This window comes from Cornus florida, unplaced genomic scaffold, assembly GCF_030987335.1.
Source record: "Cornus florida cultivar Cherokee Brave unplaced genomic scaffold, ASM3098733v1 CherokeeBrave_3.0.0_Hap2_Chr01, whole genome shotgun sequence".
In the NCBI taxonomy this organism is placed as follows: Eukaryota; Viridiplantae; Streptophyta; class Magnoliopsida; order Cornales; family Cornaceae; genus Cornus; species Cornus florida.
Genome location: NW_026775571.1, coordinates 69,236,290 through 69,253,227, shown reverse-complemented (window position 1 = coordinate 69,253,227; position 16,938 = coordinate 69,236,290). Strand labels below are relative to the sequence as shown.

Sequence of the window (16,938 nt, the reverse complement as noted above, 5' to 3'; positions counted from 1 at the left end):
TCATAGAAAAAATCTCCCCCACAAGCAATTCTCCCGCTTAAAATATGCGCACTTCTGCCCTTTTTCTTAGAAATTGACAAACAAGCCATAAGTAAGAAAAGCAATATTAATACAAGAGAACTACCATAAAAAAAGATAAAAAAATAACGTCTATGCAATAAATAGTGCAACAATCACATAGCATTAAGAGACAACATACCACATGGTGGTTCTAATATTTATGAAAATGAGTTTCACCAGATAATATCACAAAATAATTCATGAAAATGAGTTTCGTCTGATAGACATGTACAACAAGAAGTTCTATTATATAAAATACACCAACCTTTATTATAAGAGAAATCAGAGACAACATACCACATGGTTGTTCCTCTAATATCTTATTACAAGGTAGGTAGAAATATTTTCACAAGATACAATACCAAACCTAACATACAAGCATATATCTGTAGCACATATGAAAACATGAACATCATGAACTAGGAAATTACTTTGTTAACTTCACTATTTTCGCCTCGCTAGCTTTAATTAGCAAGGACAACATAGAGCATCCATTATTCTGATCACATCCAATGCAAGCACAGGTTTATTGATCCAAATACTAGTATATATAATCGAAGTGGCTCGAACAACCGAAAATGTGCTCCGATGGAATCAAGACAGTGTCCAGACCCTCCACAGAACCCAACAATCTTACCAAATCAGCTTGGAAATCAAATCGGATTGGACATTAAATATGCACCAATCGCATCAAGATGAGAACCAGACCTTCCATGGAGTCCAATAATTTTGTTACCAATATATGATGTCGGGAATGTGAAATGGTTCCCGATTTCACTTCCAAATGGTCCATATGTTCTTTTGTTGCTGTGAATTGTGAGTGACTGGAGTGCAGCAAATGCAGATTCCAAACTGAAGTAGCCCGAGATTGAAAGAAGAAATTCATCTGGATAGTCAAATTTAACCTACAAGAGTGCCATTGACAAAATTAAGAAGGATGCCATTATTTGCGTAACAAATGAAGAACTATAGAGAAGAAAATTTAACAATATTCTTACAAACACCTCATATTTTATATAGCCAATTAAATTTTTGACTATTTAAATAACATTTATTTCACAGGGCAAAATATAGTATATTACACATGAAACAAAATTCTCTCCCGTGCTCTTGTACACTCCGGTGTACTGAGAACGATTGAGATCATCTCAGAGTATGTAGTGTACGTCAAATAGTAGACGAGAGATAAAGAGTTGGAGCTTAATGGGACAATTTGTTGGTGTGTATTTGCTTCAACTTACGAAAAGAAAAAGACCAAAAAGAAAAGAAAATTGAGAAACAATGAAGAAGTAACCGTTTTGTGTGAAATGTGAATATGTATGAGAAATATATATATATATATATATATATATATCAAACGGATGAAAATGGACTAACCGTTTGTTTGCTCCCGCCAGTACTTTCTCCATGCTTCTGAGACCATACTGACTCTCCATTCTTATCATACTCAATCTGTATGGAATCAACCATTACTCCAGCATATATGATAAACTGTCTCACTGTAGCGTAAATACCATCGTCCCAATGATTTCCACCGTAGCCTCCGAAAGGTCCAACAATTGTTGGTTGGCGTATATCTAGGAATGACTCAACAGATTTGGATTGATTGGGATCTGAAATTGGCTCCAAATATGCTCCAAAGCAATCAAGATAGTGATGAGATCTACCATGAAATCCTACAATCTTGCCACTTGTTAATGGAAACTTGAAATATTTTCCTTTCTCTGCACCAAATGGTCCGTATATTCTCTTATTACTTTCAATTGTGAGAGATTGAACACATGTCACTGCACAATCCGAACTATAATATCCCCAGATTGAAAGCAGATACTCAGACGGATAGTCAAATTTGACCTATAACAATTGATCAACCAAAAATGAGGGAGTTAGGCAATAGCATTGAGATTTGCAAGTGATAACATAATAGAGAATGGAAAAAAAATTATAATGAGATCAAGTTTTACCAAAGTATTGTTCAAGCATAAAAGCACACAAAGAAAAGTGAGTTACTTTTGTAGGTTAAATTTAAACGATAATACTTACCTTAGGCCTTATAAGAAGGGAGTTCTTCTAATTGGTGATGTGTCATAAAAAAAGATTGATGTGTGTACCAAATATATATATATATATATATATATATATATATATATATATATATATATAAAGACGGATTACAGATCGAGGAGTATTTCATTCCAAAACCTTAATCACCACCACTCCTCAGCCGTCGCACCACCACTGCCACTCTTCACGCCACTGTGAGATATATTTTGTATTGGCTGATTTCGGTGTCAAAACAAGTTCAATCAAGTTGTAATTTCAAGTTGAAAATTCAAGATCGAGATCGGATACGGAATTGGAAAGTTGTTCAAAATTGATATACGATCTATGAAAAATGTATGAATAACACTTTAGGAAGTTGAGTTAGAAGGTTATGATACTTTTCATTCTTGGTATGTTTTTCAAACTTTTCAAATTAGAAAATTTTTCAAGTGTCAAGCCTTTAAGTTCAAAACTGGCCATCTTGAACTGGTTCAGCCTTTCTTGAACCAGTTCAAGAATCAAAAGAACGTACTCTTCAATTTTTAACTTGCCATCTTGAACCTGTTCAACTTTCCCTGAACCGGTTCAAGGTCTTATGCAGTTTAGGTAACTTTGTTTCCTGTTCTGATTATACTTAATTCCTAGCTATTTGGTATATACTTTTTTCCAAAAGTCCTATGCATGAAAATTACCTTTTTCCTATGCATATCTAGGTCTTTGAAGAGTCTATATAAACCTTGATTTACATCTAGGTTGACACGGCTTTTGCATTACATCTTCTGATTTTTAAAAAGTCTATTTGAGAGATATTTTGCAGAAAATCTAATCTAATTTTTTTGTCTTTATTTCTAGAACATACACATAAACACATGATTGAGTTTAGAGTATTTGTTCAATTCCTGATCGTGTTCAAAGTTTATTGAATATTATATCTACAACGATCAAAGAAAGTAGATTTACTTCTTCTACATCAAATTCAAATCTTGAAAAATAGAGGTGAAGCGATCACACTTTGAAAGGATCAAAGCATTCGAGGAGTACTATTGTTTGATCTACCAGCAATCCTTGTACAGAGATCAAGAGTAAGCTTAAGGTCAAGAGCTGTTTGACGGGACATCGCAAAGCCAGAAGATTGTTAGCAATTGGTGTTTAGTAGAATGATAGGGTGTGAGCCTGAATCAAAGTTCATTGTACTTTATTTCAAACATAGTAGATCGGTTTACTTTGAACTGCACAATTCACGAGGTTTTTCCCATAACAATTGGTCTATTCTATTAATTGGGGTTTCCTTGCTAAAAATCCTAGTATCATTTCTCAAACTCTATTTGCTTTACTATATTTTTATCTTGCGTGTGATTAATTGATTAATTGTTAAATTAAGTAAAGTTGATTAAAATAGAAAGACACAGATTTTAATTCTTTTTTTGAAGACTCAAACTTTTCACATATATCTTCTGCTGCATAAACCCACAGCGACCGCCACTCTCTCTCCACTCCACTATTCCTCTTCTTCTTCTTAGCATACTTGGATTGAATTAGGGTTGACTCATTAGAACTTGGGAATAACAATTATAGATATTCTCTTGTTCTTCACTGTCACTCCGCCAAAACTATAAGGTTGTGATTGAAGGGCATGAAATCTTTATTAGTGCCTCTGTTCCGGGCAAAATATGTTACCATAGAGAGATGAGGGAGAAATGGGACATACAGACAGATGAGAAGATTATAAATATTAGGGTTTTGATGTTGTGTATTGTAAATGGGTAATTTTGTATATGTAATATGAATTCTATCCGGATTAACCCATTAGAAATGGATCTGATCCAACTTTTTTAAGCTGAGACAAATGTCAGTGTTTTATATATTGAACCACATCACCAGAAGAAGGAACTTCCTTATTACATGGCCTAAGACAAGCATTGTCCTTCTTTGTGTATATAAATTAAAATAAACAAATATATGCATATATATATATATATAAATGTATATGTATATATGTAAAATTAATCACAGATTTGATATTCAATTAATTCAAATTACAAATATATATTTTATTGGGACTAACCGTGTTTTTATCTCCACCTCCACCGCCATGTTTTTGCGACCATTTTGACTGTCTATTCTGATCATACTCAATTTGGATAGAGTCGATAACTATTCCAGAGCATATTACTAACTGTTTCACTCCACTGTACTTGCCATCATCCCATGCATCTCCACTTTGGCTACCGAATGGCTCAACAGTAAAAATTGGCTTTGGCGTGAAATATGCACCGATCGCATCAAGATGAGAACTAGATCTTCCATGGAGTCCAATAATTTCTTTGACAGCATGCGTTGCCGGAACTGTGAAATGGTTCCCAATTTCAGTGCCAAATGGTCCATATGTTCGTTTATTGCTGTGAATTGTGAGTGAATGAAGTCCAAAAAATGCAGATTCCAAACTATAGTAGCCCGAGATTGAAACAAGAATTTCATCAGGAGAGTCAAATTTAACCTACAAGAGTTCCATTCAAAAATATTAAGAATCATTTATATATACCATTTTTATACACCAGTGTTATTCATTTTTTTGAGAAAAACAATGTGTGCTACTAAAATTTGAATACATATTGTGAGAAGTGCAGTAGAATAGAATGTAGAAAGTCAACTTTTAAAAGCCGTTTTAGAGAGATTTAATCACGTGGTAAATTTGCTGGTTAATTAATAATCACATGGCAAAATAATAAGCCACTAAAATTAGAGTATCACCGAATTTTAGCGAGAAAACCAATTAGAAAATCTCAAGGTTTTTTACGCTATCCCGAGCGTAAAATGATCGATCCACTATGTATGAAGCAAAATACATTGAACTTTGACTCAGTCTTATACCCCTTATGTCTACCAAGACCCAACTTGCGGAACTCCCCTAACTTTGTGACCTCCCGTCTGACAACTCTCGACTTCAAACTTACTCCTTAAACCTTGTAGAAAGAATTATTAAAAAATAAAATAAAAACCTTGCAGAAAGATTACTTGTAGATCAACAACACTCCGTAAGTGCCTTGACCCCTTCAAAATGTGATCAGAAAATCTTCTTTTTCAAATTTGAATTTGTTATTGAATGAATGAAATCTGCTTTCCCTAATCAATATTGATGGAATCTTCAATAGCTTGAACTTCGATAAGGTTTTGAACAACACCCTAATTCACTTTTGTGTATATAGTGTGTGTGCTCTCAGAAAAATCTCACATAATTGGTTCTCAATTAAAATCAGAATTTTGATGCAAAAAGTCGTAAAACCCTAAGTGAGAAGATATATTTTATAGACTTTAGAAACTCTAATTGTACATAGAAAATAAGTCAATTTCGTGCCTAACTATTAAGGTAAAAGTCTATGCAATATATGAAGTCAAAACATAGTAGGAAACAAAGTTACCAAAAACATCAGCATAAATTGAACCTATTCAAGTTGGCTAGTGAAAAGTTAAAAAATAAAAAATAAAAATAAAAAAAAAAAGAGCCTAACTAACTTTGACACTTGAACCGGTTCAGGTGGTCTTGAACCGATTCAAGTTGGCCAGACTTGGAACAGAAAGTTTTTACACTTAAAGAAATTTTGCAACACTCAAATTGAAAGCATGCAATTCATGCAAGTATTCTTACCTTCTAACTTACCTTCCTAAAGTGTTGTTCTCACCTTCTGGGAGTATATTAAGCTTTGATTCATGAACAACCTTTAATTCCGCTTCCGATCTAAAATTTTGAAATCGAACTGAAAAGATTATAACTTGATAGGACTTGTTTTGACAACGAAATTCGCCAATTACAAAATTTATATCTTACACATACTACCACTGTAAAGAATTTTCTCTCATGTGTGTGTGTGTGTATCAAATGGTAGATGCAATGAACTTTCTTCCCCAAAGGAGAATTAAGAGGTTGAGCCCTTAGCGGGACAGTGTGTGTGTGTTATTTAAGAAATAATTAAGAACTAATAGAGTGTGTGTGTGTCGGAAATGCGAATATATATCAAACAGAAGATAATGGACTAACTGTGTGCTGATGTCCACCAGTACTTTCTCCGTGCTTCATAGACCATACTGACTGTCCATTCTTCTCATACTCGATCTGTATCGAATCAACGACTACTCCAGCACATATGATAAATTGTCTCACTGTATTGTAAACACCATCGTCCCACTGATTTCCACCGGAACCTCCCAAAGGTCCAAGAATCATGGGTTGGTGTGTATCTACATGTACAGGGAATGACTCAAAGTATGCTCCGATCGAATCAAGATAGAGACCAGACCTTCCATGAAATCCAACTATCCTTCCATTGCCTGATTGTGTTGTTGAGAAATGCTTTCCCTTTTCCGCACCATATGGTCCGTACTGGTTTTTGTTGCTTTGCATTGTGAGCGACTGAATAACTGCCTTATTAGAATCCTTAGTAAGGTATCCAGAGATCGAGATAAGATACTCATCTGGGTAGTTAAGTTGGACCTGCATAATTAAAGTATAATTAGTACTAAAGAAATTAAATTACTCACAACACATTGAATTAAACAGATTGTAATAATCTAACCGTTCTTTTGTTACCACCATCACTTCTACCGTGCTTCACAGACCATTTTGATTTTCCGTTGTCATCATATTCAAATTGAATGGAATCAATTACTGAACCATGAGATATTTTGAATTGCCTCACTGTATTGTATTTCCCATCATCCCATTGATCTCCACCCTGGCCACCAAATGGGCCATCAGATATGGATCGAATTGGATCCGAAATGGGCTCCGAATATGCTCCAAAGCAATCAAGATAGTTACTAGACCTCCCATGAAATCCTATGATCTTGCCTCTTGTTAGTGGAAACTTGAAATATTTTCCCTTCTCTGTACCAAATGGTCCATATATTCTCTTATTACTTTCAATTGTGAGAGATTGAACGCATGTCAATGCACAATCAGAACTATAATAGCCCCAGATTGAAAGGAGATATTCGGACGGATAGTCAAGTTTGACCTATAACGATTGATTGATTGACCAAAAATAAGGAGAATAAGTAGTAGCATTGAAATATAATGAGATGTTAAGTTGAGGCCATTTCACAAATTTAAAATTTATGTATTTGTAAATTAAACACAGATTTGATATATGCTCAATCAGCTCAAATTTAAAACATAAATTTTAAGGGACTAACCGTCTTCCCCCCTCCGCCTTCACCACCATGCTTTTCAGATAATTTTGACTGTCCATTCTGATCATACTCAATTTGGATGGAGTCGATAACTACATCGGAGTGTATAATTAATTGCCTTATGCCAGTGTAAATTCCGTCATCCCATGGCTTTCCTCCTTGGCCTCCAAAGGGACCGATAGTAACATGCTTCTTCTCCATGGTATCCTTTAAGCGGTTAAAAAAGTTTCAACCAGAATTAATCAAGAAAAAAAAAAGTTTGCACAAGAAAGCTATATATATATATATGTGTGTGTGCGCGTGTGCGCGCGCGCGCGTAATATATATATATGTATGTATGCATGTATGCTTTCAAAATAAGTAGAAATCAATTAGAGAGGGAGAACAGTTCAAGAAATAAATTCTCCTTTATTTGTATGTGCATTCTCATGCACGCAAGTATGTATTGGATAGGCATATATCTAACGTACATAATGCATGTGAAAGAAGGAAAAAGTATACAATACTTTGGAGTATTTAATATGTGGTATAAACCTCTAAACTGACCGTATCACATGTAAGTAATATTGTATACTTTCCTGTGGAAGAATAGCTCATCATCATGCGTTATCTTCTCTTGCATTATTATACTCATATATATTTTTTCCACACACAAAAATCGAATCCTTAACCCTACCTTCTTTTTAAATTCAATTTTTGTGTTTCTATGATAAAATTTCCCGTTCGTACATGTAACACATCTTGATACTTCTAATCATTAGCATGTACACACTAATTTTGGTGTACGGATAATTATGCCATTACAAATATGTAGAATACATATGTATGAAAGCTAGAGTTTTATTCATATGTGATTAAGACAAAAATACTGATGACATGCGCGAACGAGCTCATTATCAAAGCAAAAGTCACACCCCTAATATGGTCGAATTTAGTTTACTAATATCTAAAAGAATGTAATTTGGCATTGCTGTGTAAATGCTCTTCCACAAATTTCTAGATGAAGACTATTAAAATAGTACAAGTGATCAACTAATTTTTTTTATAATAACCTATTTGATAATCAATAGGAAAAATAAAATGAAAACGCAAAAGAAAAATAAGCTATTTAAGAGGGAAAAAGAAAAAAGAAACCTTGGTTGAAGCAGATGTCCAATGAAGGTTACGAGGGTCGTTTATGGTAGCAGTGGAAGAAAGGATATGAGGGAAGCAAATTAAGTAAACATTAACAAGAAAAGAAGGAAAAGTTGTGTATGTAACCAAGGGGAAGATAGGCAGGGTATATATAACCATTTGGATGGCAATTTGTAATTTTATTTTTCATTTTTCTTAATCTTTTCGTCGTGGATATTAAGCATCATAATCCCTCATGCCATTTTTTTTCCTTTATTATTATTTTTTTCTCCTACTCATAGCCTTGCTAGAGCCTCTTCCCTCTTATTTGAGAATATATATATACATATATATTTATGGTAAGAATGTTAGGGGTTAGTTGCTAGTGGAGAGGGGAAATATACAAGGTTCAAACACAATTTTCAAATATGTGGAGCAACCTAACCACTCGAGTAACACAACACTTACCTCTTATTTGAGAATAGAGTATTATACTATTTCACTAATTACCAATTGATAAAGCCAATATGTTTGTTGAATGCCTCAACCAATTTGTTAAAATTTTTAGTTTGAAAAAAAAAAATTAAGTTTCCATCAAAGGAGATGTAGATATCCTCAAAATTTCATGTCTCTATTATTTTTACTATAATTTTTTTATTTAGTAATTCATCTTGCCATTTTTTTGTCTTTCTTGAACTTTAATGCTGATTCCTTTCTACTTTTTTTTTTTTTTTCTTTTTTCGCTTTATTAAAATTTTTCATTAAGCGTTAGTGGTTAGTGGGGAGAGGAGAGTGCAAGGCTCAAACACGGACTCCTGAATATGGAGAGCAATTCAATCACTCGGATAACACTACACTCGCCTCTTATTTGAGAATAGAGAGATTATACTATTCGAGTTTATAGAATGCCTCAACTAATTCTTTTAAATTTTTAGTTTCAAAAAAAAAAAAAAATTATGTTTCCATCAAAGGAGATGTGGATATCTTCAAAATTTCATGTCTCTATTATTTTTACTATATGTAATTTTTTTTATTTACAAATTGATCTTGGCATTTTTTGCTTTTCTTGAACTTTAATGCTGATTCCTTTCTACTTTTTCTTTTTTACTTTTTTCGGTTTATTAAAAATTTCATTAAGCATATGATAAGGAAGAGCGAGGCACTTTTTTTTTTTTTGGTGGTTATAGTGATGAAATTTCGTTTCGCAAATGAATGGACCCCTTGGGCGATGATTGAATGTATTTTGAGCATTACAAGGAGATTGACATTTATCAATATATTCTGTTAAAAAGTTAATAGTAAGCATAGTTTCTATGTATTAAGATCGATCTAAATCTGATTCACTAGTAAGCATAGTTTTTATTGTTTCCAAACACAAAGTAAATATATAGTTAAATTTCAATTAAATTGTTAAAAATGATTTTTTATTTTTATTTTTTTTAAGTACTATTTACGCAATTTTTGTTGTCACTTTATTTACTGTTTCTCTTTGATATTTTTATTAGAAATGAAATAATGCATTTAGACTTAGTTGACATGACAGTATAAAGGTAAATTTGTGGATGGATATTTGTTATCTATTAATGTAACAATTATTGATATAAAGTTTAAAGAGAAATGCTCAAAAATTCGATCCATCCAGCATTATAGCATTACTTCATTCTATGATAAAAGAATCAATTCTTGCGTGTAGTTTGAACTTTGAAGTCGTTGTCGTGAAAGGACATAAACATTGCTTTTTGGTGCAAATATTCTAATTTCCCAGTCAAAAAGAAAAGAAAAGGAAAAAATAAAAAAATAAAAAAAAAAATAAAAAAAACCAAAGATACTCAGTTGCTAGATTGACACGAATGCTATGTGCCTCGATGAAAATGACTTCTCAAACTAGAGTGTGAAATAATCTCAATCATGTAGAGGATCTTAACTCATACTCATTGATCAATATGTAATGAAAGTATCAATTCTTGCATGTAATTTGGAGTAAGGTATCTTTTTTAAAAAAAAAAAAAAAAATTTCATTATTTTTTAAAGTTTAAATAAACAACCACCCACAGTATGTTTTTATTCAACCAGAATTTGAGTCAACATTCCCACCCTACTTTGAGAAGTCATTTTTATCTAAGCACATAGCATAAATTACACCAGTATTTGTTGACCTTAAAATCGGTTGGTTAAAGCCGATCTTAAATTGATGAGATGCGGGCGTGCCAGAACCAAATATATGGTTCAATTGTAATTTGTCAACTTTAGTTTCTTTGAGATAGTTGACTTTTAGACGATACCAGAAAAAAGGGAACAAATAAATTCCTCTTTTGGGTTCAAAAATGCCTTAGTTAAAAGGACTTTCCTAAATAATTTATAGTAACATAACAAGAGAATAGAAAAGGGAAGAAATAGATATAGAAAGTGATAGGGAGAAGAGATAGGGAGAAAGAGATATGGGGAGAGAAATAGAAAAAGACTGAAATAGAGAGAGAGATAAAAATAGCAAGGATGCTATTTGAGGAAAGTGCTTGAGAAAGCAAACAAAATAATAATGAGGATTCTGAAGGTGCTGGACCACTAGTAAAGCATACCCTTTTGTTTATTTATACACAATATTGTAAACCAATTCCTACCAACAAGAATTCTAATTCCAATAAAACTCTCTACTAATTTTAAATTCAAACTAAGATTCCTAGATAAAGATTAATCCCTAACTAACCAAACAAATCTTATCTGACATAAAGTGTCTCAAAACATCTTAAAAATCTTCCTATCCGATCACAACTTTGCCCTGTTACTGTACTAATGCCATCATAATTGTAATCCAGTCCTTTGAATCACATTGTCAAGCCTGCTTCCATCAGTCTATCAAACAGCCCAATATTCGTGCAGCCCAAATACTTGTTTCCATCAGTTATCAAGTCCATGTATTCTTGGCCCATGACAACTTTGCCCTGCGTATCACATCCAATTAAAGCCCAAACCCAATTACCAAAATGGGTGTCAACAATGCCCCCCAATTTTGGTAGCCGTTTTAACCCTTAGGCTTCCAAAATTTGAATACACCCATTGCATTGGGACTTAGCATACATATCATATAATCTCTTGAGTTATATCAGGAGTAGATTTCCCAAAAATGCCGATCACACTAACCCATCTCGTCATTAATGACATTGTGATAATCCTCTCTTTTTCCACTAAAAACACGTCTCTTCTCTCATTTGAACAAGACTCTGCAAACCCTTCTTCTCTTCCTGAAACTCTCGCTGCAATCAAATTCTTCTTACAACTATGGCTTCAAAATCACAGAAGCAAAGTGATTTGACTTTAGAGAATCCCTCTCCTGAAGCAACATCGCACACCCACATGACGAAATCGGTAATCAAAACCCTAGCCCTGGCCGACTTGAATACTACTATCTTGATCAATATCACAGAGAACGTTAAGGGACTTAGCCCAGCGTTTCTTAATCAATTCCCTCCTTCGTTATCCTCAATTTATCCCCAGGCTAAGCAACAACTTCCTTTCTTAAAACCTCTCTATCTGACAGCAGAAGGGGACAGACCCACCCTCTCTGTCCGAAATTGGCATCCACCAATGCTCCAATGGAACGACTGGGTGGATCGTGTATCAGTAGCAAAATGAGAGCAATGGAAAAGGATGGGAATTTACGACCTCATTCAACTCAGTAAGATCCCTTTTACTTTTGACCGAGCCTTGTTTTTTGCTTCTTTACACTTTTGGTCCCCCACAACCAATTCTCTACACTTGCACTGTGGCATGATGGCTCCTACCTTGAGGGATGTCTGTTTTTTAACGGGATTAAAGCCTAGGGGAGATAAAATCAATTATCTCCTTCAAGATGAAGAGATCTCTTTTTATTTTCCAAAACAAAAAGGGGCTAAACCCTTTGTGCAATCACATGGTCCTTTCTTAAAAGAAATGTTAGGGGAAGAAGGGACCGATGTAGATGAACAAGAACATATAGGGTTTCTACTATTGTGGTTGTGTAGATATTTATTGTGTGCCCCTGCCATTCAGATCACCAAGGACCTTACTCAACTGGCTATTGCCCTATCGAAAGGAAAACCCATGGCATTAACTCCATTTCTCTTAGCCTCTTTATACAAAGGCTTGTCTGACCTCATTATGTCCAACTTTTCAAGGTCTGGAGGACTATTTTGGCTTTACCAATTCTGGTTGCATGCATATTTTCCTGAACTTGCTCTTCCTATTCGGCTTGCCCCAAATGATCCTTTGCTGTCATTCGGATATGCTAGAGTCAAACCCAAATACCATTCCTTTAATGACTGTTTTTAATTCTTCTACATCAGTGCAAAATCAGGACTCAATCCCAATTCCTTCCCTTTTCCAAATGTCAACTAGCTCCATCTTGGTTGTTTTCCCCCTACTGCCAAGTCTTCTCCTGAACAGATTGACCTTTATATCTTCATGGGGCCACTTCTTGATCGCAAGAGATATACCTTGCAATACCGTTGCTCCCAATTTGCCCAAGAGCCGAACTGGGGTTGAGTTTTACAACCCAGCACACTTAGCTCGGCAATTTGGATTGACGCAGATGATCCCAGTGCCTCCCCATTTTTCTTACAACAAGAACTATCACAAGCGGGTTAAGCTCTCAAACAGTGAATAGATTCAAGATGTTACCAATCGGTTTACCCAATGTCTTCAAGAATTTCAGTACAAATCCTTTCTAGAAGAACCGCATATAGATCCAAGCTTTGAAACCTGGTGGGCATCATATATTAATTTTACCAGGACTGTAGATTCCAGTCAACTTGTATCCACCCTCCTTGGCTCCTACAAATTCATATCCCTCAATTTTCAAGGTGTTGTTTCCCTTGAACCCGTTTATCTTACTACCGCTCCGGAGCCAGAGAACATAACAAATATTGCACCAACTCGTCCTCCTCCAACAGCTCCTGTAGGTAGGACCAGATCTCGCTTTCGGCAAAGTAAGTTTTCTATCCTCTCCTTTCCATTAATACTTCTATTTGGTTTACATGATACTTAACAATGGATAATGTAATTCCAGGCACATATTCCAATGCACCAGAGAAGTCGGGTACCAAATCTGAAGAAACTCACATTGATTTCTATGTTCCTTTGCAGAGTATTCCCCCATCATCGGCTACTCAGGTAATACTCCTAACCAAATCATATATATCCTTTTTGATGCATACCATTCCCTTACTTAAACTTCTTCTCCAGAAAGCTATAAGAATGAAGACCATAGGAAGGAAACCCAAAAAATCAAGAGCCAAGAGACATTTTGATTTGATTGATGATGATGAAGTTATCTCCAAGAAGAAGAAGTCTGCTACCGAATCTCCCAATGTAATTTCTTTCTGCCTGATCTTATATATATATTACTCATTGAATATAATTAAATCGGCATTATTTGCAGAAAGCTCAAGTCTTCTCAGATCAAAAATCAATTAAGAAAATCTTTACTGATCATGTCGAAGATGAAAACAAAATTGAAGTGTCAGTAGGACAAAAATCAAGGTCTCCAGTATCTTCCCCAAACCTGGTTACAACTTCAATTGGTGAACAAATTGGAGATTCTGATGAAGTGAGTAACGATATATATATATATATATATATATATATATATATATATATATATATATATATCGTTACTCACTTCATCAGAATCTCCAATTTGTTCACCAATTGAAGTTGTAACCAGGTATATATATATATACATTTCTTTTATGTCCTGCTCTTGTAAACTTATTATGGCTATGGCATGTTTCAGGTACAACATGGCTTGGCTAATCCAACTAATCCTGTCAGTACCAACCCAAGCTCTCCCTTTGACACCCTTGACTTTTTATTTGATTCTGTCTTTGACGCACCTGATATTAATCCTCCTGAAATTCCAACTGAACCATCCTCTGACATACCCCCAGAAGTAATAAAAGCCATCCAGATATTGTCCCAAATGGTACAACAGGATTGGTCTCTTACCCCTTCATTCAAAAATGAACTGGCCGAGACACTTTCTTTCCTTGGTAGTTATCCTGGATTCTCCTTAATGATCAAACCTTCTTCAAAAATTTCCAGCTTCGAGTGCCTTCTTTGATAACTGCTTATGCTGAATCAATCCATACTATTAATCACTACTCTCCTCAGTATCATGAGAAAGAAAAGCTTTCTCAAACTTTAAAGAAAGGAAAGGAACTGCATCTATCCTTGAAGAAAGAGGCTGCCGAGCTAGATGATAAGGAGAAAAAGCTTCAAGCCGAACTTGCTCAACTTCAGTTGGACAAAACAAAGCTTGGTAGTAAGGTAGCTGATCTAAGGGTTCAAGCGGAGACCGCAACTCTTAAATTCAAATCTTTGCAAGCACAGATGCTGAAGTTGGAACAAAACAAGAAAGTGGCAGAAACATCCTTTAATCAATCTCGAGCTTTGTGGACAGATTTCAAAGCCAAATTTGAAGAATTTCACAGTAATTTTACCAGAATTTGAACATTCATGGGTCTGTAATATGTTTTAAACAATTTACCTTTTGTGATGTGCTGAATAGTCTTGCTATGATATTTTTGCTTTTAAAGTATACTGAGCTTTTACTATATAACTATACTTATTCATAATTTATTCAAACAACAAGGTAAAAAATACAATCCAAACTATTTTGACTTAACTAGAAACTTCTTTTCTTCCATAAGCTCAAAAATAGTTGGCTTATATTTTTTAAGGTACCTTCCATTTATTGGCCTTTCATGCACTTCACCATCTAGATTTTTTAACTTATAAGCTCCTCCACACAATACTTGGTGAATTAAGTATGGACCCTTCCAAGTAGGTGACCACTTGCTATAGACCCTATCCACTTTTCCAGGTGGAAGAACTGTTTGCCAAACCATATCGTCCTCTTCAAATGACTTGAACTTCACCCTTTTATTGTAAGCCCTCATGACTTTTGTTTTATGCACCATAAGGTGATCCAAAGCAAGTTTCTGGACTTCATCTAAGTCTTCCAACTTGGCAAGCATAGCTTCGTTATAATTGGCAGGAATGAGATTATGTTGCAAGGTAACCCTTGCCGATTTTACATTTAACTCCATCGATAACACTGCATCATGACCAAACGTTAGCCGATATGGAGTTATCCCTGTACTTGTCCTTTTTGAGTTTCTATAGGCCCATAAGGCTTCTAAAAGGGCCTCATGCCACCGTCTCGGCTTGTCTTTTATCATCTTTTCAATAATTTCAATCACAACTTTATTTGACGATTCTGCTTGGCCATTCCCTTGAGCATAATAGGGTGTCTAGGTAACCATTTTCACTTGCATATCATTTCCAAGTTATAATACTTCATTAGCTTGAAAAACAGATCCATTATCGGCAACAATTGTTTCCGGTAGTCCAAATCGGTAAAAGATATGTCGCTCCAAAAACTGTATAACGGTATTATGAGTTATCGATTCATATTCCTCGACTTCTACCCACTTAGTAAAATAATCGGTAACTAGAATAATCCAATGATGAACCTTTAATGTAGGAGGATTAATCTTGCCGATCAGATCCATAGCCCAACCTCTAAAAGGCCATGGTTTAACTAGTAATTGCATTTCTATTGCCGAAACCCACTGCATCGGGCCATGTTTTTGACAATCTATACAGCCTTCTGCATAAGTCATGCAATTTTTTCTCATTCCAGGCCAATAATATCCATATCGTCGTATCAACCATCTCATCTTTATGCTGGCTTGGTGGGCTCCACATATTCCTTCATGTACCTCAGCCATAATCTTCAAACCCTCAAACTTACTAATGCACTGAAATAACAAATCATCATCAGCCGATCTTCTATAAAGATCTCCATCTATAAGCACATAATCGACTGTACTTCTTTTTATTCTTCGATCAGCTTCTGGAGTTGGATGTTGCTAGAACAAAAGGTAAGGAATTCGCCAGTCATCATCATCCAACTCGGCAATATCAGTAGCGAAGACTTCTTCCATGATTTGATTTCTTGCTTCAGCCGATGGAAGAGATCGGCGTGTAATCTTCATTATTCTTTCCTTCATACCATTTGGTACCCTGACTCCTGAAGCAATCTGTGCTAAATCATTAGCTATTTTATTTATGGCCCTTGGTCTATATTCCAAAGTCATATTATGAAATTGGTTGACCAATTAGGTTGCCAATGAATGAAATGGTCTTAATTGTCAATTCAAGCACCTAAAGTCTTCTGAAATTTGATTAATTACTAAACTCGAATCTCCCACAATATGGACGTCTTTGACTGCCATTTCTAACAGAATTTCCAAGCCGATAATCAATGCTTCATACTCGGCTTGGTTATTAGAGCACCTGAAATCCAAAAAGAAGGAAAACGAAATTTGATTCCCTGTTGGGGATATTATAACTATACCAACACCCGAGCCTTCACTGGTACTTGATTCATCGAACATTAAAGTCCATGGAGTCATGAATTTGGATGCTGAGTCAAGCTCATCAAATACTTATGACCCAATTTCGGGCGAGGGATGATCGGCAAGAAAATCTGCCAAT

At 34.9% G+C, this 16,938-nt stretch overlaps 2 protein-coding genes across 2 annotated transcripts; both read right to left on the bottom strand.

Annotated features, from left to right (window-relative positions):
* Positions 1–257: 257 nt before the first annotated feature.
* Positions 258–8,783, bottom strand: LOC132299538 (mannose/glucose-specific lectin-like). The gene is made up of 7 exons (XM_059796234.1): positions 8,425–8,783; positions 7,294–7,497; positions 6,675–7,115; positions 6,140–6,592; positions 4,169–4,600; positions 1,438–1,914; positions 258–965 (listed from the first exon to the last, which is right to left on the bottom strand). Exons 1-7 carry the CDS (start codon positions 8,581–8,583, stop codon positions 714–716), a joined length of 2,418 nt encoding a protein of 805 aa, XP_059652217.1. The 5' UTR covers positions 8,584–8,783; the 3' UTR covers positions 258–713.
* Positions 8,784–15,047: 6,264 nt separating this feature from the next.
* On the bottom strand, positions 15,048–15,617 carry LOC132274093 (uncharacterized). Its single transcript, XM_059775261.1, has one exon. The coding sequence runs from the start codon at positions 15,615–15,617 to the stop codon at positions 15,048–15,050; it is 570 nt and encodes a 189-aa protein (XP_059631244.1).
* Between the last annotated feature and the right edge of the window lie 1,321 nt (positions 15,618–16,938).